Consider the following 24,323-nt stretch of genomic DNA (forward strand, 5'->3'; position numbering starts at 1 on the left):
CAAAAACAATTCTTTTCAAAATAGATGTCTTTTTTATCATCCTGTGATGCAGAAATTATAACATTTTTTTAAAAAAATATTGTGAAAAAGGTTAATTTTTGAACAAATTTAGTATTTTTTTTAGGAAAAATTATTATTTTTTAATATTGCCATATTTATTCTTATGCAAAAATATTATTTATCAGTATTAAAAGCATATTTATATTTAAAGGATTAGGCATTCACTGTTGTTCAATGAATTGTGGTGCTTCAAAAATTATAAACCTTTTCCTATTATATTATATTATTTTCTTTTAATAAGTTATAGTAAATTGTATAAAAAATATCAAATATTTATTGATACATGTAATTATTATGTGTACAATGGTTACACCTATAGAATTTTTACCTTTTACCAAAGTTCAAGGTTTTGAACACTTTAAGACAGTTTTACCCAATCTAAGACAGTAAAACCCACGTGTCCTGTCCAAAACCAGTTTAGGACGTCCAAAACCCCAACCCTGCCAAAGAGATTTCAGTATTTGTCCTGCAACAGGTTTCATTTTAAGTTTTATATTTAACATATGAAAGGAAGTAAAACAGTACTTACCAGAAATAGATTTTTGAGGAAGAAAACTAAAAAATGTATTTCTGGTGAGGTGTTTTTTTTCTTCTAAAATCCTTAATTGGTATTATGCTATTGGAAGGTCTAAGTGGATATAATTATAAAATTGAGAACAATTCTAAATTTCATCATGTAAAAATACGCGAGGAAAACATTTGATGTAATTATGAGGACAGTTGTAAAAATAAAGAACACTGTTATTAGAAGCAGATGATTGAGAAACAAAGGGTGATTTGGACAAATATTTCTCTTAAACTTATTTTGTCTTTTGGGCAGCATGCTATAACACAATATAATAACAGTAAAATATCAATTATTTAAAAAAATGTTTTAACTCTAGTTTGAGAAAAATATATGCTTAGTTTATTTAAATTGTAATTATAACTACATATAAGTATAAAACTTGTTTCAAATTCGTGTTTTTACATTTTCTTTTTTAAATGGCCTTTCTGACCGATATATTAGCACTCATTTTTATGGGGAAAATTATAACTTAAGGAGACGTTTTGAATTCTGAAGTCGAATCAAAAGAAATTTAATGTCGCTAAGCGTGTTTGTTTTCCAAAAAAAAGTTATAATTTAAAAAAAAAACTTTTTGATCTTTAATTTTTTAATATTTTCTTTTGTCTTACTTAAAAGTGCTAGTTATTTTTATATTTGCAATCGAACATAATTTTTTCATTGTCAAACCAAAAAATGAATGCTTTAAAAATCGTCAAAATACTTAAAACGTGTAAAATCATAAAAATTAAAATATAGACTTTAATAAATTAGCATTTAAATGTTTCCTGTTTTTAATATGGAAATTTAATGTATTTCACAATGTTATGATAGTAAAAAAGAAAAAAAAACCTTTTGAAACCTGCTTGTTCTTATTTGTTTCCTGGAAACATAATTATAGTTGCCCCCTTCTTTATATATAACTTACGATCACACAATTAATATCGTGATTTTGTAAATGTAATCTAAGTAAATCTTTGGACTTAAAATTTTTAGCATTTATTTTATTTCTTCCCATAACAGAAAATTATTTATATTCAACACCTAAAAAGAATCCTTTCGATTTTTTTATTTAATAGCAATAAATAATCGTTCATCTACCCTTCCTTGAAATGTTTTACTCCATTTTCCACCATAAACAAACTGAGTTTCTTTAAATTTTAAAATACCAATAGAAGGTAATCAGAATTGGCCTCCCGTGGTATAGCGACCTTGTAAACACCAGAAATAAAAGTAGTGCTAAGATTGCATAAACCAAAATTTGTAAGTTTATTACCGGCGACCAGCTGGTCCGCCTTTCTATCTATCCTTACAAACCACTCTATAAAAGTTTGCAAACTGTTGGAAAAAGAACAATCCAAATCGGTGCTGCCGGTTCTCAAATTATTATCGAACATCCCGACAAACTTTCGATGTATGGAGGACATGCCAAGCTATTGCGTTCCTTTCCTCTTCATCTTGAATAGACGTTTTTAATTTTAAAAAAAAGACACAATTTTTTAATGACAAAATTTAATGCCATTTAGTGACAAAATAAATTTCTATACACATATAAATATATAGAGAAAAAGAGTAGTCATTCCCTTAAAATGAAATCGTGTTGGTCTTGGTTGTTCCCTTTGTTAACACTTCATCTTTCTGGACGGAAAACAATCAAAATTATCTGGGCTGGAGTTCATACCAAGAAGATTTACTTCGATTTAAGAAGGATGAGTTCTTAGGTACTAACACCAAATATTTATAACTACTTCGAAACAGTGGATTTTTTCAAAAACTTTTGCATGGAATAACTATCAGGTTTAGTTTCGAACGAATGGATTAGAAATTTCAGTGATCCGATGGCATCAGGACACAAAGCTCAATTCTAACGAATTTCATATGAATGGCAACGTTCTATCATTTAATCCACGTCGCCATAGAATTGGTTCGTAATGGATGGTAGAACTAGAAAACACTATCGTACCTTTTGTCTATGCTAAAAATATTAAAATTCTTTTTTAGAGCCTTGCATATATTTTTTTTATTTATCACCTCTGTGTCAGCGAATGTGGTTTTATTTTACTGGCCATCTGAAGTTATAATGAAAGAAAAAATTACAGTTTAAGGCTCAAATGACTTGAAAACTGATGAATGCAACTGTTTGGCTTTCTCGAATGTAATTATAAATTTTTAAATCCACCACTGATTCTCAATCATCATCCCTAAGACCATGTCGTCGTAACTACCGAACGGTTTGCTTTTCAACTTATAAAAAATCATTCCAAAAGTAGCTAGCAGCTGAATTTTGCCCCAACAAGAACATCTGTCTCGAGGTTGTTCCAAAAATATAGAGCCACCAGAAAGTCGTTCGATCAAAGCCATAATGTTCACAAAGACACCAAAAAATGAAAGTGGAGAACTGCATGGCCATATATTTTCACAACCTTTTTCCGTTAATAAATCGAAGTACACGATAGCTGAAAAAAGAATTAAGAACACAGTCACTTTTGAGTTCATCCAAAGAATTATGACCAGTAGTGAACCATATTCTCAGAAAAAAAAGCTAAAATGAATCAATGTTTACTGAAAACGATCTGAAGAAAATTTGTTCTACCACCATTACCGATATGTTCTAAATGGTGAACAGAACTTTCATAATTTCGTTGCTGTGGCCATTTGAAAAGTTATTTGTTTCGTTGTTTTATATGGATGTTGTCCTGTCACAATCGTTATAGTTTCGAGAATGTTCTTCTTTATCATGAGGTGAAGCAGCGAAGAGGTGTTCGTATATAAGTCCGGCTACCACCCCTCCGAGAATAGGTCCTACCCAGTATATCTGAAATTTAAAAAAAGATTTAAGTCAATTCAAGTTGAAATAAAGTTGCTCTTAATGAGAAATTTGTCTAAACATTTTGGTACGTTGAGAAATTTAAGTAACATTTTGTATTTAAACTTGTCTCAATTGTAAATAGAAAAACTCTTAGTGCTAATTATAAAGAAGAGAATAGGGAAACACCACGTTTGATCAGTTGATGAAAATTGTTCAAACTTGTGGTCGATTCGAAACAGAATCAGTGCCAATATCTGAATCGGAGCCTTTGTTGATTCAATAAGGAACCTTCAGTATTCACACAAACTTACAGTTCTCTGTTACAAATGGCGAAGTTTACGCTGAAAACCAGGACTGATCGTTAAGACACGGTTCCCAGTAGAACACTGAAGTCAAGCATCACTGGCTGCAGTCAGTAAGAGGGTGGGTGACCACTTTGACCAGCCTGCCTAGGGACTGAGGGTGTACGATATCGGTCCTCGTTAAACGGTTCAACCGTCTGGCTACCAAAGCAGGGGAGCCATCCCCTCTGCAGAGGATCAAAATTGTGATGGTATGTCTTCGGAATCGGATCATCCTCAAGGATGTTTCCCAGACAGTCGCGAATAACCCATTGTGCAACTCTAGTGAGACGTAAATAAAGCACCGTACCTTACCTCGTCGTAAACACTGTGTACTGGTATGGAGATGTATCCGCGTCTGTAGATATGTAGTTCGTCCAGATTTCATTGTAAAGGACAGTGAGTGACCATTTAAATCGCATCTCGTAGACGATTTGTTCTAAAGCATGTCTAGGTTATAACAAATGACAACTCGCAATATTTTTTTCTTCAATCATCCAGGGTCTGAAAACAGGGCTAGTGGAACCAACGTCAAAACTTTCCTGGATGATACCACGGCTGATATAATTGAGTAGGAAAGGAACAAAATTATAATAATTTTTAACTTCATAACCCTGATTAGTTTTTTAATCTATACTGAAGCTAATGTTTCTTACTTGTCGACTACGCGTAAATATTATAACTATTGAATAGTTGTTTTGATATTATTTCTCACATAAGTATTAGTTTGCTACCTCAAATGTGTCGAGAGCCCACAGTGGCCCAAAACGAGAATCGACTTCGGAAAGTCGGGTCACCAAAGCGGGGACCCATCAACTCTACAGAGAATCAAAACTGTAATGGCACGTCTTTAGATCATCCTCAGGGATATTTCCTAGACCGTCGCCAATAGCTCACTGAGCAGCTCTAGAGCGACGTAAATAAAGTACTATTACTGCTACAAATGTGTCTAGTATCCGTTTTCGATAAAATTTCAAAAAGATTGGTGGAACATCCTGTAGTTACAGAACTCTCAGATTATAATTTTAAAAAAAAAAAAATTCTCACCCAGTGATTCTCCCAATTGTTGAGTATAACAGCAGGACCAAAAGATCTCGCCGTGTTCATACTCGCACCAGTGTACTTTATCTGCGAAAGAGAAAATCAATCATAAATTAGGATAAAAAGCGGCAAGTTCATGGCATTAAATCTTAACAAATTTTAGTACACATATTTTTGCATCTATATTTCGAATGCCCTTAAAATATTAATTACTTTAAGGATATCTCATTAAATATGTTCTGATTGATGTTACAGCATTTCTTGTTAAACATAAAATATCAAACAGAATATTTGGAGCAGCGATGACTCAGGGGACAGAGTGTTCGCCTTCCAATGAGGTGAACTGGAGTTCGATCCCGGCAATGGCTGGTGGATACGAATTCCGCATCCGGTTTGCACAGTGCTGACGTGAAATATCCTCAGTGGTAGAAGGATCGTGAGTTAGAGTCCCCTTGCCGTAAGGCTAACCGTGGGAGGTTCTCGTGGTTTTCCTCTCCATGTAACGCAAATGCGGGTTGAATCCATCAAAAATGTCCTCCACGAAGGCAATATAAAACAGTATATTTCGAGCCGTCGTGGCTAAGGGGATAGAGCATTCGACTTCCAATGAATTTAACCGGGTTCGAGTCCCAACGATGGCTGGTTGATACAAATTCCGCACCCGGCTCTCACTGAGAACAGTGCTGACGCAAAATATCCCCAGAGGTACACGAATCATTGTAAGAGTCCTCTTACGGTCGGGCTAACCATAAAAGATTTTTGGGGTTTTCCTCCCCTCCATGTACATATATATATATGTATATATATATAGAGAGAGAGAGATTATTATTAACTGGGTTTGAATTATCTAAACCACGCAATTTAAACTTATGATTCAAATTGTTTTGAAATCACATTAAAGATATTGTTTAACTGTAAATTATGTTTCTCTATCTTTCTTTTTTTTTTTGTATTCTGTTTCGTTGTGGCATATGAAAAAAAAATTTCCCATTGATCAGCTATAAGACCGTACATTCCTTCGACGGGGGGGAGGGGGAGGCAAGTAAGGGATAATTTGCTTGCAGTTTTCACTAAGGAAATGTTAAAGCCCGCATTTTTTTTAGAATTCAAACACGAAAAATTATAAATTCTTTTTAATTGCAAATTTAATTACGCAAATATTGAGTGAAAAATTTTAATTTTAGAAGGAGCTGTGCCCTTTATTTATAAAATGCGTAGGGCTGAAGACCCAATGCATTCTTTATTTCTGAGTACAAAATTTGACAAAACAACAAATTTGACAAAAATTTCAAACCCAAAATATTTTTGCCACACTTTTTTATTTATTCGAAGTCAATGCATGGCGGTTAAGCTACCGAGGTAATCTTAAAGCAGCTTGTTCTCTGACTCTGATTTCAGCAATGATTGTTCATTGTTTTTGAATATGATTGTTCATTTTCATGCTGTAAATTTCTTGTTTCAGTCGTTATTAGTATCACGTGTTTTGCGACTGTGCGTTTAAAATGTAAATTTGTAACGTTGTATTTGCATCATAACTATACACGTTTCATAAATTTTATCATCAAACTTGCGATTTCAAGTTGAAATCTTTATAAATATTTTCAAACAATCCTCCTTTTGGTTCGAGTGTAGAGTAGAATAGGGTTCCCCTGAACTGGGCACTTAAGCTTTTACTACATATAAAATTTTCAATTTTCTTATAATTTCTTATTCTCTGAAAATTTCACTTTTTTACTATTTTCCTTGTTTCCTACAAAAATATTTTTAAAAAAATAATAATAAAATAAGAGAAATACAATATTTGTAAATTTTTGCCGGTGTTTTTTTTTTTTTTTTTTCATGGCTTTATAGATTAGATTTTCATTTTGATACTTTTTTTGTTTCTATACTTCAAGTCATTGCTGTTACATTACGGGCCAGGAAACTATTGTATGCATTACTCCTCCAATTCATAGAAATGTGCCGATCATTCTAAACTAGGCTGCAGTAACAAAAGTACTTGTCTTTCCCATTAACTTAATGATTATTTGGATTTGCCGGCGGTACTTTCAGAATTGAAGCCAACATGTTGTAGTGGCGGCGCTGATAAACATTCTTTCTATTAATAGAGAGAGAGCGACCCGCTCTTTCTAGAAATACATTTCTACCTTAGCTTCTTTATTTTAACAAGCAAAGCAGAGGGAAGGTGGCTTGTTTATTTATTCTCAACTTGTTTACTTATGTTCACGTAAAAAATAAACAGAATGCTGACCACAAATCCGCATTTTGTGACCAAAATTTTTCTGGGAAATGTTTTTTTTTTTTTTTTTCTAGAAAGAAACTGGAAAAATTCGGCCTTTTGCTTATACTTTTTTACTTAAGATAGAAAATTTCTGGTATTCTACCTATGTTCACATAAAAAAACAAAATAGGGTGCTGATCACAAATCCGCATTTTGCGACCAAAGTTTTTCTGAGAATATGTTTTTTTCCCTAGAAAAAAACTGAAAAAATCCGGCTTTTTGCTAGCAACTTTTTTTTTTTACTAAAGACTTTTTTTTTTACTTAAATTTCTGGTCTTTTACCTATGTTAACATAAAAAATTAACAATTTATGCGAACAACTTTTTTTTTTATGCTTAAAATGGGAAATTTCTGGTAAAATATTTCAAAACTAGAAACTGAAGAATATATTTTATAAATTCTATATTTACACTTTAAATGGAAGCACTTCAACAGAATATTTTTGCACTTTCAATGGAAAACTTTTATGTTATTAATCATCTAATGAAATAACATTTCAAATAGTTTCAAATAAAAATCTATGGTCACATCAACTTTCCTTTAAGCAGGTAAAAATTAATTTTGTACAACATAACATACTTGTATATGAAGTATATTTATGAAAAGAAATGGAATGGAATAACAGTCAAAAGTTATAATCTACATCTGGTGTCTGCTTCATGATTTTTTTATTTCATATTTTTAAACTTGGTATGTTACACTTCCTGAATCACAATTAGTATTGGAGTAATAGATGAAAGTAATTTGGTGCAGCGATACGAAGTTGGCAACATAAAAAAGAAATATAATTTTTTGATAAGCACGATAGTTCAATATTCTTTCAGTTTTTTCCCCCGGAACTATTGTTTATAATTACTGTATTCTAAACAAACTTTAATAATACAGTAATTTATTATTTAAGTTATCTGTAAACTAGTTTCGGCTTTTTTCCAGATTCATAGTTCAGTACAGTATAATAATACAGTAATTTATCTAAGAAATTTGTAAACTAGTTTACAGATATCAGTAAACTAGTATCGGTTTTCTTCCAGTTTCACTGTTCAATATTCTTTCAGTTTTTTCCCGGAAAAAAATATATATTTCTCAGAAAAAAATTCTATCGCAAAGTGAGGATTCCAATTCAGAACATAATATGAAACATAAATCAAAGTATGAAATAAATATGAAACCTCAAGAAACATAAATATGTAAAAAATAAAAATTTCCTCCATTGGCTGGACTGGAATAGTAATAAAATGTCCAATTCTCCAGATTTTTTTTTTTGCGAGCTCAGAGCAATAATCACAAAGAAACTAACTTTAATACAAAAATTTATCTAAGATATCTGTAAACTAGTTATGGTTTTCTTCCAGTTTTTTCCCGGAACTATTGTTTATAATTACTGTATTATTAACAAACGCTAACACAGTAATTTATTTAAGATATCTGTAAACTAGTTTCGGCTTTCTTCCAGTTTTACCGTTCAATACAATATAGTAATAATACAGTCATTTATCTAAGATATGTGTAAACTAGTTTACGGATATCTATAAACTAGTTTTGATTTTCTTCCAGGTTTATAGCTCAATATTCTTTCAGTTTTTTCCCGGAAAAAAAAATATGTATTTCTCAAAAGAAAGTTTTGTCGCAAAATGAGGATTCAGGTTCAGCACCTCAAGAAACATACGTATGTCAAAAATAAACATTTCCACCATTGCCTGGACTGGACTAGGAATAAAATGTCCAATACTTTTTTTTGGATTTTTTCTTTCTTTTTTTTGCGAACTCAGACTAACGATGACAGGTAAAGAGACTAACTTTTATAATACAGAAATCACTCTTAAGAAAAACATCAAATCAACAAACAAAAACAACAAACATAAGGTAACAAAAACATTTGTTATCTTAGCTGCAAGAGCTCAGAATTTTTAAATCAAAACGATATTCAAAAATAGTGGCTTAAATATAATAAAGTATTGTTCCTAAAAATATTTTAAAATAAAATTATTTTGAAGTAAGAGAGAATGATTATGAAACGTGAAGAAATCGAAATTCACCATGAAATATTCCAGTACTAAGAATTCGCCAATCACTTAAAATACAAAGTAAATATGGGTTGTATAGGTAAGTAAGGAACAAAACAAAAAAAAGAAAGAATGAAATTTTTTTTCGTGATATTCTTTGTATGTATTTCACGAGACTTGTGTATTTCGCCCGCATAAATTGCCTCATTGGAGAGAAGAAAAAAAAAAGAATTTTCAAGGTTTCGTTCTTTCAATAACAGTAGAAAACAAAGGGTGTTTGTTTGAAAAAATAAAAAAAAGTAAAAATAGTTTTGTGAAACAATGAAGATTTCTTTCTTAGAAGAGAATCTTCTTTACGAAAGATGTTATCTAAGATGGTGTATCGCGGCATTCTTTTTTCTTTTTTTTTTCCATCCATCCTGGACCAGAGGCTCGCGAACGAACGCAGAATAGTTCTTTTTTTCTAAAACGGAAATTAATGAGCGAGATCAATGGGGAGTATCATTTTAACATTATCGAATGCAAAATCTTCCGTTTGCAAAAGACTGTTTTTATGCAATTGTTTTAATTTTTTGCTATTGAATATCTATACAAAAAAACAACCTTTCATAACAAAATCCAGTTATTATTGCAATTTCTTTTTCACTTTCTATTTCACAGCGGTTCACATCAATTTTACACTTTTCATTGACAACTTAACAGTTTTTGATATAAGTCTTTAAAAAAAAAATCACGCTAGGCGAGTCTTATGAATGGATGTTTACTTTCGAGCGCTCGAAGCATGACGATTTTTATTACTATCTTCATAATTTTTTTAAACCCCATGAAGTTTTTGAAGTTATACTTCTTATGCGACTTCCAACAAGGTTGCGTTAAACGTTTAACGCTACATTTTTATTGGCCGGGTTATCACGTGGTAGGATCCAGTTTTCCCTCATTCATTTCCATATTGTTTTAGTTCTCACCAGCATAAAAATAATAAAAGTCATAAAAGTATTGTTTTTCTATAAATATTTTTTAGTTTGATTTGATACACATACAATTTAATAGGATAGTATTTTTTATTTTCAAATTTAGTGGATAACAATTGTAAAAAATGAGTGAAAACAATCCCACGGACAATGCGACGGATTTAAGGTTATGTCAAGGTACGTCTCTTGTGAATATCAATTGATTGTTAGGTTTTCTCTTTTGAAATTACATTATGACGCATTCACATACATTATTAATACAAATACATTTTCCATGGCGAGACGATGAGGCAACCACAAGCACTTCCGCTGATTCAAGAGGTCCACGAGGGAAAACTGCACAATATTACCGTTATTACAGTGCACGGAAGCGAGCGGAGCAGGAAAAAGAGTCGATGAATAGACTTAGTGATCCTTCTACGACTGCTGATTCTTCTACAATCAACGTCGCAGGTTACGAAGTTTAACTTCTTCCGCTCGGAGGAACTCCACGCACTATTTTTTTTTTTTTTTACCATCCAGTATATCTTTCCACTGCAGCAATCATTCTTCAATCCAATCAACCAATCCACTTCAGCAATCATTCGTAATGAGCAATCTTCTTGAATGAATCATTTAATAAAGTCTAGTGTTATAAATGTTTCTTCCCATTCTTTTATTGACTACTCAGCATAATAACGCCTTTAAGAGAATAACAAGTTATTTTTCGAATTTTCATGAGTTTGCAGCTGTTAAACTTCTAGCCAGTGATCTTTCCATTAAATGACGGACCTCGTAACAGAATCTGTGCCGGAGTCTGTGGACAATGTGGTGGGCATTGCGCACCGACCGCTTTTACGTCTCGGACAAACCATCATTTCAAAGCTGAGTACCGGAGATCACGGTAGTTCAGTGTCGCAGCGGTCTTCACAGTGCTAATACAAATATAAGAGCATTCAGCTACCAAATCCTGCTTGCACTTAACAGTAGTAGTCAATTGATGAGGTTAACTTAACTAAGCTGAGTTAACTTAACTGCTGAGGATCAAAATTGTAGTCTTCGGAACAGGGGTCTTTTCAGGACCCTAACGCTTTGTTTTCTCTTAAGATTTTCAGTAAAGATCCGGGTATCGTCTGAGCTCTTTTGCTTAGTTTTTTTTACTTTTATTATCATGAAAATGACATTGAGAAAGGGTCTTGTTTATAGAACTGAAACTATAGTATGTCCATTTACATGCTTTCATTTGTGCTTTTGTCACGTTGAGCTCTAACTTAGTTTTAAAAAAAATCAGTTCGCTTCAATTGACTATATGCTAATATGGTATTGTTACAGCATGGTTTTATTTTTGTAAGCATATCAACTGATGTATCAATATATCATTATACTTAAATTCGATATTAATAGTTTGGCAATAAGCTTAAGTTAACAAGAAATTCTTGGTAGTTTAGAACTGATAAAAAATATTATATTCGTTATTTCGATATGTCTGGAGCTTTGATGCCCGTTTTAAACAATATATTTCGAAGCAAAGTCAAAGTCTACGTTCAAACTGTCACAAACTAAGTATTGATCATAGAGGTTAAAAGTGGTGACCCCAAATAAGCTAATTAGTTCATGCTATCTATTAATCAAGCTGCAGAATCAAACACATAAACGTACTTAACAAACATTTTTTTTTTACGGCGGATTTGAATTTTTGAGTATTAAAACATGGAAAATATAGCCTCGATAATTTAAAAGAGTGGTCAATAGTTTGGGTCCCTTAATGTTGATTTCACATTTTGCATAACTTGCTCTTTTTTCGAAGAACTTGGCTATAAATCGAACAAAAAAAATTCAGTTAATTATAAAACTCGTTTATCTAATTTCAATTTAAAAAAAAAGGGGCGAAAAAATATAGAATTTTAAGGCATACAAGTTTTTGCACCATTTTAAACTGTGTGGACTTATAAATGACAAAATACAAAATTTAAGCGAAATCGGTCGTATAGTTTTTTGAGAAATAGAATTTTAAAATATGACTTTTCCAAAATTTCACAACTCAAGAACTATTCAACCACTTTCGCTTAAATTTGATAATTTGTTATTTAAAACTGCATAGTTTAAAAAGACTTAAAAATTTGTAAACAATTGAACATTTATTCAATCTTTATTAAATAAAACGAGCCGCGATAGCTGGTTAAGGCACTGAAGTGTGAAGTGATCGGTCGCTCGTGGCGGCTTACTGATCACACTTCTCTGGAAAGTGCGATCCACATTGCCACAATCATGCCGTTGGTTGCGTATGGCCTTCATTTTTATTTTTAATAAAATGATATCTTATGGCCTATCTTTTTTTAATGAAGTGATTAAAAAAATTTAAAAATTCATTTGCGAGGAATTTTTTTTTCTGAACGAATTTTGAAATCTCACACTTGAAACACTTCGAGACGCAGAAAGTGCAATATATATATATATATATATATATATATATATATATATATATATATATATATATATATATATATATATATATATATATATATATATATATATATATATATATATATATATATATATATATATATATATATACGGTATTTTGGGTAAAATATTTAATGAAAAAACTATCAATATAATATAAATATTATTAAAAATAAGTTTCATCTTCATTAAATTCTCGTTGATAGAAATTCGGTTCATTTAAAAAAGTTTTTAAACAAAATCATGTAACAAACATTAATTTTTTCTGCTTTAAATTTCATATTATGTAAATTGCAACGTAAGATAGTGCTAAGAAAAAAACCAATATTATTTGAATAAAATTATACCCATTGTCTGGAACAAATGTTATTCTTTATGATAAACAGAGAATAGATTGCTCATTTATAATTCATTTCACTTATAATAAGGTGTATTTTAAAAGCAAATTATCTACCCAGGACGCAAATTAAGTATCCATCAATAGAAACTTGTATATTTAAAATAGTATTGAAAAAAAAAAACATTTATAAGACCATAAAAAGATTCTTATCAATATTTAGTACAAATTGAAATGCAACAGAAAAGTATTACAACATTTATATCATGGTTTAGTTGATGAAAAAAGACGCAGGAAAAAGCAAACTTACTGACCTTGCCTAAAATGTCCTACAAATTTAAATTGATTCAATCGATGCTGACAAATTTATGTAAATTTTTATTCATTGATCATTAAAAATGTAAACGGACTTCAAAACGTGATTTTGGAATGCAGTCATCGTCATCTTGAGAAGGGAGAGGGGGGGGGTATAACCTCGAAGAAGACGGGTGGTATACTCAAAAATCACGGGGGTCTCCGATACGCCTGCTACGACTCGTTAATTTTTAATTCACGTTTAAGGCAATACTAGTTTAAATGCAATGAATAATTACATCGAATAATTTTTTTTTATAAATTGATGTAATTAAACAACACAGAAAAATGCAATCTGTATTTATTTGTAAAATGACAAAATTGTATTAAAAACACATAGATATTCACAGGGCCTGATCTAGGAATGCCCTAGGCACAGATCTGTTAGAGGTCCCCTGGTCGTTGTAATGGCCTGAGACTGTATATTTATTTCAATTTTTGTTAATTCATAACTTTAATACATAATTCTTAAGGAAAAACATAAAATGTAAGTATTTGTATCATTTTGAGGACCCCCTGAAATCTAGGGGCCCTAGCCCTGGAGTTCTCAGGACTTATGATAAATCAAGAACTGCATATTCAAAAGGAATAAGAAAATTATCAGGTACACATGAAAATTAATGAATTTAACTTTCACAGGTTTGTTTTATTTTTTTATATCTATACAGGTACAATATAGTAAAAGAAAACTTCCGCATAACTTTTGTTTTAATTATCAGATTTGCACTTGCTAAAGTACCAACCACAATCATCTAAAGTGCTAATGGTTAATATATGCTAATTAATTAGCGTTAGCTATTAAGAAACGGAACTAGACACAAAAACATAATATCTCCGAATAAACATTCATTCTTAAAACAGTTTTTTTTTTTAAAAAAAATCTTGAACATTTAAAGCGAATCAAGGATATTTTTTGCACACCATTATAATACTCCTTCATATAAAGATAATTTCAGGAGAAACAATTCTTTCAATAATCATTAATTGTTTATTTAATAATGGTCGAAAATAGTTTTAAAATTTTTGATACACAATTTTTAACCTTATTTTGAATTATTAATTTTCAATGACAAAATACCGTCTATAAACAAAGTCGGTTGAATAGTTCTTAAAAATAACAATTTAAAAATATGCCTTTTCTTAAACTTTATAAATCGGAAACTATTTGACTTGTTCCACCATTTAAAATTTCGTTGTTCAAAATTATATAAGAAATTTTAAATCGTGAAACAATTAACTAATCATTTTCAAATAAAGTAATAAAATGTAACAAATAATTTTTTATTCGTTTTTAATTTTTTTATTTTCGTTACAAAAAATTTTTTTGCTCTATATTAGGTACTTTTCCGTTAGCCGGGCGCAAATGTCGCCAATTGTGAACCGAACGCGAGCCAAGTTGCCAAGTGAAGCGAATGACGAAACAGTCAACGGAATAAAATTCGAAAACGTTCAACTATAAACAAGTATTAATGAATTGTAAACAAAACAGTTAAACGAAAATTAAGATGACAAAAAGAAAGGAAACGTGCTTGGTTTTGAATGAATTCAGAGAATAGCGCACGTGGCCCCAAACTAACATAACTTTTTGGTTACAAGAAATTTGGCGGAATTCTACATAATTAGGCGATTTTTCGCTTGCGTCCGGCTAACGGAAAAGTTACCTTACATTATCTTTTTATTTTAAGAAGAACATCTTCTAGTTTAAGAGATTCTGAAAATCAAGTGTCGCTATGGAATGAATTTTATTTTGTTTAATAAATTCTAAAATCGATTGATAATTAGTGATAATCCGAGAAAAGCCTTCTTTAATAATATCGCTAATTGTTTTATTCAAGTAGTTAGAGAAAATGGTGCCAGGTTTAGTTAGGTAAATATTAGATCCACGGGTAATTGTTTTAAATTTAATAGGAATTTTATGAATGTTTGCATTGATAATTAAGTATGAAAATTGTATATTGCCAATTTTAGTTTTTAACCTCTTATATAAAGCTAAAAGTTTTTTAATGATAATTATATTATTTTAATTACTAAGCTTAAAATTTTTAATATTTTCTAACTGCTTATTTAAAAGTTCAACATGGAATATTTCACAGAAGATTGCATAATTATCGTCTGCTTTGTCTATGGGGGTAATTGCGAAATATTTTTGTAGTTGTTTAATTGATTGATCAATTTTAGAAAAATTTGTTTAATTGTTACTGTTATTTAAATTATCCTTATTATTGAAAACAAAGTTTTTAAAGTAATAATAAGCACCCCATTTCCATTCTTTTAACATACCTAAAGGTAAAGAGAACCTATTTTATATCTTTAAACAAATATCATTGAGGAAATATTTTAGAATTTTATTAACTGATATATATTAAATGGGTGTAAATTTTGTGCCTTTTTAGAATTAAGTTTCTAAGCTTTCGATGATACTTAAATTACCAGTAATATGTTTATGATGTTTATCAACAAATTTAAAATAATTCTTTTCTTCACGGTAACATTCATAATCGGATATATTAATAAAATATGTAATAAAATATATATTTCCTAATATATCCCTAATACCTGATATATATTTCCTAATATATATTTCCTAATATTATTATAATTAAAAACAACTCGACCAAAAGATTTATTATATTTCAAGCTTTAAATTATGATAAAATCTTTTAATGGAAACAAAGTTTTAAAATTTTCAAAAATATTATAAAATTTTATCTTATCAAAAGTAGGATTTTGAAAGTTAATAACAAAATATAAATTAGCTAGATATTTCTTTTTATTTGCTGAAATTTTACTCCTCACATTAGCTTTTATAAGATCGAAGCAAAGAATTTTGAAACGCAAACTAATAAAAGAAAAGTTAATAAGAAGATTTTGAAACTTTTTACATCATTATTCTTAAGGGAGGAAACAAAATCGTTCATTGGTTTACAATTATAAAGTTTATTAAAATCTCATTAGATATTAGAAATGAAATTTACATTTAGTTTTTCTCTATTAAGAGAGTTTCTGTTATTTCCTGATCCCCGTTTACCTCGATTTGTACGCTTACCTTTAATATGAAAAAGTGAAAAACTTGAGGTGTTATTAAAGTTAATCTGTGTATGTTGGAAGGTATCGCTTAGCCCATATGCCACATTTGTTTTTTATATAAACAAGTTGCAATTTTCTTTTTGTACTCTTAAATCGATATCTTTTACTATACCTAAAATATTAATTTCAGCACTGTGAAAATTATGTACAATAAAATGATTTAGTTCTAGTTTATTTCTAATTTTATTACTGTTTTTTATCTGAACGACGTTGATTGATTCAAATGTTAAGATAATTACTGGTTTGTCCAATATATTTATTACAAAAACCAAAGGTTTACATATAAATTATATTTTTAATTGTACAGTCCGAATATTTGGCAGTCGTTATTTGGAATTTTAAGTTGAAATATATATATATATATATATATATATATATATATATATATATATATATATATATATATATATATCAATTTTTGAAGCAAATAACGTACTATTGAAATCACTATTTCCAACTAGGCTACTGCAGTATGCTAAAAAAATATTTTTTCATAGATTTTGGACATAGTGAAACTAGATATCTTATTGCTGAATCCGCAAAACAGTTCGCTATAACGGGATTCATCTATTTCAAAGTTAATATAAACGAAATTTAAAGAGGAATACTTACGGCCCACATATGGCACATCGTGACAGATAAGCCGATGGCGAGAGGAGCAGATCCCTTTACATCCCTTCTGTGGGGATCACACACACCGAACACCGTGAAAACCAACACAAAAGTAATCAGAAATTCCACTCCCACACCTTGGATGGGGGACATCTTCGGATGGATGGAGGTCATTCCCAACTGCGAGTTCAGATCCTCGGGGGTGAGGTACTTCAGCACGGCCGCCCCCGCGATGCCACCCGCACACTGCATCACCACATACAGGATGCTGCGGAGTATGGAGCATTTTCCGGTGATGAGCATCCCCGCCGTCACCGCGGGGTTGATGTGACCTCCACTCACGTGACAGATGGCCTGCACCATGGTGGCCACGGAAAGACCGAAAGCCAAACCAATTTGCACCATGGTTGGCGAGTAGTTCTCATCCCATCCTCCGGTGGTGGATCCGCAGGCGACAAGTACCAGGAATCCTGTTCCCAGAAATTCTGCCGGGAGAGCTCTCCATAGAGTACTGTTGAATGAGAATTCGTCGATACCGAGAACGGCACGAAATTCTCGAACGCGTCCCATGATCATGATGAAGGAAGGTGAAGAAAGAAAAGAAAAAAACGGCAATACAACTATTCTCTTAGTTTTAAATTCGAAAATTGAAATAAAAACGTAATAATAGCTGCACAGGAAAATAACAACAACAATCTTTATACGAAAATACAAAAATCTTTATAGAAAAAACAATACCCTTACGACTTTTATTAGTTTTATGCTGATGACAGCCAAAACATTATGAAAATGAATGAGGAAAAACTGGATCCTACCACGTGATTTTCCGGCCAATAAAAACAAGGTAAAACTAGTACACCATCATTAGACATGCTCTAAACAAAATAAAAATTTCAACAAACTAGTTTAGTTCTAAGTTTAGTTGTAACAATTCAGCAGACAGCATTATTAAAAATTATCACTTTTTCACACTCATGCGTTCTCAATTTCGCTTGGCTGTTTTGTGCGTTACTAACCAGAAGTCTTCTGTGATTGGTTATGTGTTAACATTTCACTCTCTTCTTATAGATATATATAAATATAATGTTTTTCTGATAACCATTCTCAATATTTGTTAATCCATTTCGTTTTCATTGTAATTTCAATGAAAAGCTTATTTTATTAATTTTCAACTTATAAATGCTTCAAAAAATAAATTAAGAACTAAACTAAGATGCTGCTTGTTAACCTTTAGATTTGTAAATTCATGTCTGTTTCAGGTATAAAAATAATTTTAAGTCCCTCTCTGAGTTCCCCCAAAAGATCTCTTGAGTGTCCATAAAATAAATTTGAGACCATTGTACTAAAGTGCACGAGGGCTATTTTTATGGTTATGAGTTTGCAGCATTTTATTCTTGTTCATCTTTTGCCAGCGTCTTCAGTACTCATTATGCAGAATATCAAACACGATGAAAAATCATCTGTGATCTCATTTCTGTATGTTTGATTCAAGTGATTAAAATTTACAAAAGTTGAGACTTTGATTTTTTCATCTAGGTGGAAAGATCTCACATAATAATAATAACCTAATTAGAATAATTTATGTTATTTTATGACTTTGATTGTTCCCGAATCTTAACATCAACAATTACTAGACTAAGAACAAACCACTTTAAAGGTGTGAAAATTCTTCCCGACGAAATAAGAACTTACATTCCCTGCAAGAACTGCACCGATGTCCAACTTATCCAGGATCACATTCTCGAGTGCCCAGTACTTACCCCATATGTTTTACAACTGGGTATGGTGTCACTGGCTTCAGAACTTCGTGAGATCCTTTACAGTAATGATGTATTGCAGTTTGCGGATGCTATTTTGAAGGCACACGAGGCCATTTAATTGTCCATGGACACGATGGAAAAAAAATATGTAACTTCTGAATGAGAGGATGAAGAATATTGTTCTCTGCCTCATGTCCTCTGCCATAAGATAGGTTGAAATTTTCTTAATGTTTTTATTTTTTTAATGTTTTATAAGCTATGCTGTTGTTGTCGTAGACCATTAAGGCAAGGGAGGCGATTATTATTGTTTTCCAGCGGCATCTACACCCGAGAATTTGACTTTCGCCACACCCATACGTCACACCCATTTGAAGAGCGGATCCATTTATGCATCCATTCATTCACCCACAGATCGTAATTTTAACCTGAACCAGCGAATGATCAATATCCAATTCAGCACACGCAGAGCAATAATTTGTTATGGGAACATGGAGGACTTTAAGACTCGACAGATTTGACGTGCACCAGTCCCCATTTACTACACGGGGAGTCTTCAGAATTGGACTTTCGCCACACCCATTTAAAGAGCGGATTAATTCATACATCCATTCATTCATCCACAGATCGTAATTTTAACCAGAACCAGCGAATGATCAATATCCATTTCAGTACACCCAGAGCAATAATTTGTTACGGGAACATGGAGGACTTTAAGACCCGACAGATTTAACGTGCACCAGTCCCCATTTACTACACGGGGAGTCTTCAGAATTGGACTTTCACCACACCCATTTAAAGAGCGGATTCATTCATTCATCCACAGATCGTAATTTTAACCAGAACCAGCGAATGATCAATATCCATTTCAGTACACCCAGAGCAATAATTTGTTACGGGAACATGGAGGACTTTAAGACCCGACAGATTTGACGTGCACCAGTCCCCATTTACTACATGGGGAGTCTTCAGCAGTCTGGATTCGAACTCCCCTTCTCACGAACGAGAGTCCAGCGTCCTGCCAACCAGGCTATCCCAAGCCACAATGGCTCAGGGGGTAGAGCGTTCGCCTTCCAATAAGGAGAACCGTTTTCGAATCACAGTCGATATGAATTCCGCATTCGGCTTGCACCGATCACAAAGCTGACGTGAAATATCCTTAGTGGTAGACGGATCATGGGTTAGAGTAATCATAAATAAGTTAAAAATATAAAAAAAAGCATGGAAAATAATACAATAAAGATTAATGTGAAGAGAAGAAAAAAATATTAAAAAATATATGTTTAAAAATATTTTTAAAAAATTTTTTTTATTTAAAATCCGAGAAATAAAATATTGAAGAGATATAATCTCGTCATCAGCTCTCACGATTATATCCGCGAAAAGGAGTGCTTTCTAATATTGCGTTTAAGCAAAATATATCAATACAATAGTGTGAGGAGCACCCAAAAAAATTTTTTAACGAATATAGAAAATAATAAATAAAGAATCTACGAAATAAAGCATATCAAGCGAAAATAGAAAATAAAATGTAAGAAAAATACAGAATAAAATACGAAATGTAATCTATAAAGTGAGTAGCGAATTTAAATGGGCTTGCACGTTCCGAAATCTTTCAAAAATGATATTTTCGTAATAAGTTTACAGGATTACAAAATATGAAAATTGAAGAGTAAACATAGGATAGAAGCGTCGATGGATTTTTTATGGCGCATTCTTCCTTTGGTTTGTTAGTTACCTTGGATTGGCCAGAAAATGGATGAGCGCAAGGTAATAATATAAATCTTTATAATCTAAAGTTTATAATTAATAAGGTCGATAGTTAATTACACAATTTTGATGGTTTTAGAAAATTATTAAAATTTTCCAGAAAAAAAACATTATTTGCCCGGTTTGTATAGATTTTTAGCCAATGATGTAACACACTTTAGAAAGGACTGTTTAAAAAGAATCATTTCGTAGAAACAGATATGCGAGTGGTTCCAAAAATGACGGAAATAAAAAAGAGAATCATTTAAAAAAAATGACCAAAATTAAAAAGATTAAATCCTAAAAAATTATGGATAGAAAATATTTAAAATGTTATTAAACGTTCCTTCTAAAAATTTCGTTATGGGAAGTGATTCGCTGCAATGAAACTATGCGCATAGATGCTACGTTTATAGTTATTAATTTTTCAAGCAAAATACTTACTATTGAAATATCTATTTCCAACTATAATTATTGCATTATGCTAAAAAAATATTTTTTCTTAGATTTTGGATATAGTGAAACTCAATATCTTATTGTCTAGTCCGCAAACAGTTCGCTATAACGGGATCCAACTGTATTAAAGTTAATATTATGAAATGAAAAAGAATACTTACAGCCCACAAATGGCACATCGTGACGGATAAGCCGATGGCGAGAGGGGCTGATCCCTTTACATCCCTTCTGTGGGGATCACACACACCGAACACCGTGAAAACCAACACAAAAGTAATCAGAAATTCCACTCCCACACCTTGGATGGGGGACATCTTCGGATGGATGGAGGTCATTCCCAACTGTGAGTTCAGATCCTCGGGGGTGACGGACTTCAGCACTGCCGCCCCCGCAATGCCTCCAGCACACTGCATCACCACATACAGGATGCTGCGGAGTATGGAGCATTTCCCGGCGATGAGCATCCCCGCCGTCACCGCCGGGTTGATGTGACCTCCACTCACGTGACAGATGGCCTGCACCATGGTGGCCACGGAAAGACCGAAAGCCAGACCAATTTGCACCATGGTTGGGGAGTAGGTCTCCTCCCATCCTCCGGTGCAGGATCCGCAGGCAACAAGTACCAGGAATCCTGTTCCCAGAAATTCTGCCGGGAGAGCCCTCCATAGAGTACTGTTGAACGAGAGTTCGTCGATGCCGACAACGGCACGAAATTCTCGAACGCGTCCCATGATGATGATGAAGGAAGATGAAGAAAGAGAAAAAACGTATATTTATATCTCTCTCTCTTTCTCCCGTAGTGTGTAAGAGCGCCCTCAACCGTTACTCATTCGTCTATGGAGAAGAAGTTTTGTTTATGTTTATGGAAGCATTTAAGAAAAATGATGATAGTGAACAAAAAAAAAAAAAAAGCAGCAAACTAGTACATAATAATAAACACAATATATATAGAGAAAAAAGAAATTAAAAAAGAGAAAAGAATCTACAAAGAAGGCGAAGAAATCTGGAGTTCTTTGTTTTTTATTAAATATAATAATAAATGTAATATAATTAAATATAATAAATTGCGTCTTTTATTAAATACATATGTATATATATAATATTATATAAGACGAAAAGAAAAAGAAAAGAGAGAGAAATAAACGTAAGCATTGAAGAAAATTAATAAGTTTCATTTACTGCGCATAAGTTGCAAGTAAATAGAACTCATAAAATGAGTTAAATACGTAGAGAAACTGCGGAAAATAATAATGATTAATGAAAGAGATGAAGAAAAATAATGCAATTTTAAATATTTTTTAAAAAAGTAATAAAAAAAAATTGCTTAAAGAAAAAATCGGAGAACAAAATAATGAAAATAATTAACTAATTTCCTTATTTTGTTTACCGGCTTTTTTTTAAAGTAATTTTTTTAATGATTTTCTTAAAAATATTTCAAATTGCTATTATTTCATATAATTTTTATTATTTAAATTTTTATATATATATACAAAATGTAGAGAAAACATGGAAAAAATTACAGAACAATGAAAAAAGGGGGAAATGAAGAATAATAATAAAAGTAAAAATATCAAGAAACCGGAAGAAAAAAAAATCCGAAAACTTTTTTTCTTCCCTTTTTTCGGATTTTATTTTTCCGGTTTCTTGTTATTTATATTTTTATTATAATTTTTTATTTCCCCCCTTTTTTCATTGTTCTGTAATTTTTTCTACGTTTTCTCTACATTTTGAACTTATTTTATGAGTTCTATTTACTTGCAGCTTATGCGCAGTAAATCAAACTTATTGTTTTTCTTAATTTTCTTCGTGTTTTTTTCTTTTTAATTTATTTATTATTCTATATATATATATATATATATATATATATATATATATATATATATATATATATATATATATATATATATATATATATATATATATATATATATATATATATATATATATATATATATTCAACAAAAAAATAGAAAAATGAAGAAAATTAATAACTTTTATTTACTGCGCATAGGCTAGCTGCAAGTATATAGAACTCATAAAATAAGCTAAGCATATGGAGAAAACATGGAAAATAATAAAGATTAATGAAAAGAGAAGAAGAAAAATCATTAAAATTAAATATTTTTAAAAAATATTTAAGATACATATATATATATATATATATATATATTAAAAAGCGGGAGGGAAATTGTCTTCCGGCTTTGTTTTATCAATTTAAAAATATTTTATTTTTATAATTTTTCTTCTTTTCTTTTCCTTAATCTTTTTTTATTATTCATGTTTTCTCTATATTTTTAACTTTATATTTTTGACTTTTTCTAAATTAATGGCGTCTACACTAAGTTATTATATATATAGTACATGCCAACAAATATACTCTGCGTAATACCAGTAAAAATCTTTCTTACTGCATAACCCCTATATAAGATATTAACCTTTTCGAAACAAATATATATATATATATATATATATATATATATATATATATATATATATATATATATATATATATATATATATATATATATATATATATATATATATATATATATATATATATATATATATATATATATATATATATATATATATATATATATATATATTATATATATATATATATTTATTTATAAAAAAATTCTGATTACCACTCTCAATATTTGTTAATCCGTTATTTCAATATAAAGCTTATTTTATTAATTTTCAACTTACAAATGCAAGAAAAATAAATTAAGAACTAGACTAGATGCTGTTTGCTTAGCTTCATTTTCTTAAGGTATAAAAATAATTTTAATTCCCTCCCTAAGTTCCCCCAGAAGATCTCTTAAGAGTCCGTAAATAAATTTAGGACCACTGTACTGAAGTGCACGAGGGCTATTTTTATGACTGTTTATGATGAGTTTGTAGCCTTTCTTCTTGTTTATCCTCTGCCAGCTTCCTCAATACTCATTACGCAGAATGTCAACACGATGAAAAAGATACAGTTTTGTGAAAACATCTGTGATCTCATTCTTTTATTAACAAAATGAGAAATCATGAATCATGTATAAAGCAGTTAAATACTACAATTCCAAAGGAAAGTTGCGCAATGCAGCAGAAATTCCATAAAAAAAAATTGAAACCAATAGAAAATTTCGAAGAAGGAAACAATGAAAATGAGATGAGAATAAGTTGTATACTATGGGCTGCTACAACCTGGCGATTCCATTACAGGCGATCGGTATATGCTACAATTGATTCTTTTAAGCCGTGCATTACGAGAAAAACTGCCGGAATACGAGCAAAGACACGACAAAGTTATTCTTCTGCATGATAATAATCGGCATCATGTCGCAAAAGTCGTAAAAAATAATTTCGAAAAGCTCAAGTGGGATATTTTACCGCACCAGCCGTATTCGCCGGAAATTGCTCCTTCCGATTACTGGTTATTCCGACGGATGCAGCAGGATTTGGCAGGTCACCAATTCACTTCTTTCGCA

The 24,323-nt window shown here is 31.1% G+C and overlaps 1 protein-coding gene across 2 annotated transcripts; it reads right to left on the reverse strand.

Annotated features, from left to right (window-relative positions):
- Window positions 1–1,846: 1,846 nt before the first annotated feature.
- On the reverse strand, window positions 1,847–21,688 carry LOC107453950 (aquaporin AQPAe.a). 2 transcript variants are annotated; one of them, XM_043051609.3, is made up of 3 exons: window positions 21,006–21,688; window positions 4,802–4,882; window positions 1,847–3,419 (listed from the first exon to the last, which is right to left on the reverse strand). In XM_043051609.3, the coding sequence occupies exons 1-3, from the start codon at window positions 21,573–21,575 to the stop codon at window positions 3,285–3,287; spliced, it is 786 nt and encodes a 261-aa protein (XP_042907543.1). In that variant the 5' UTR covers window positions 21,576–21,688; the 3' UTR covers window positions 1,847–3,284. The 2 variants fall into 2 exon arrangements, with proteins under 2 accessions (XP_042907543.1, XP_042907542.2); XM_043051608.3 differs by lacking the exon at window positions 21,006–21,688 and adding an exon at window positions 16,883–17,598.
- Between the last annotated feature and the right edge of the window lie 2,635 nt (window positions 21,689–24,323).

The sequence above is a fragment of the Parasteatoda tepidariorum genome, chromosome 4 (assembly GCF_982258835.1).
Source record: "Parasteatoda tepidariorum strain Cologne lab strain chromosome 4, Ptep-v5.0, whole genome shotgun sequence".
Taxonomy (NCBI): Eukaryota; Metazoa; Arthropoda; class Arachnida; order Araneae; family Theridiidae; genus Parasteatoda; species Parasteatoda tepidariorum.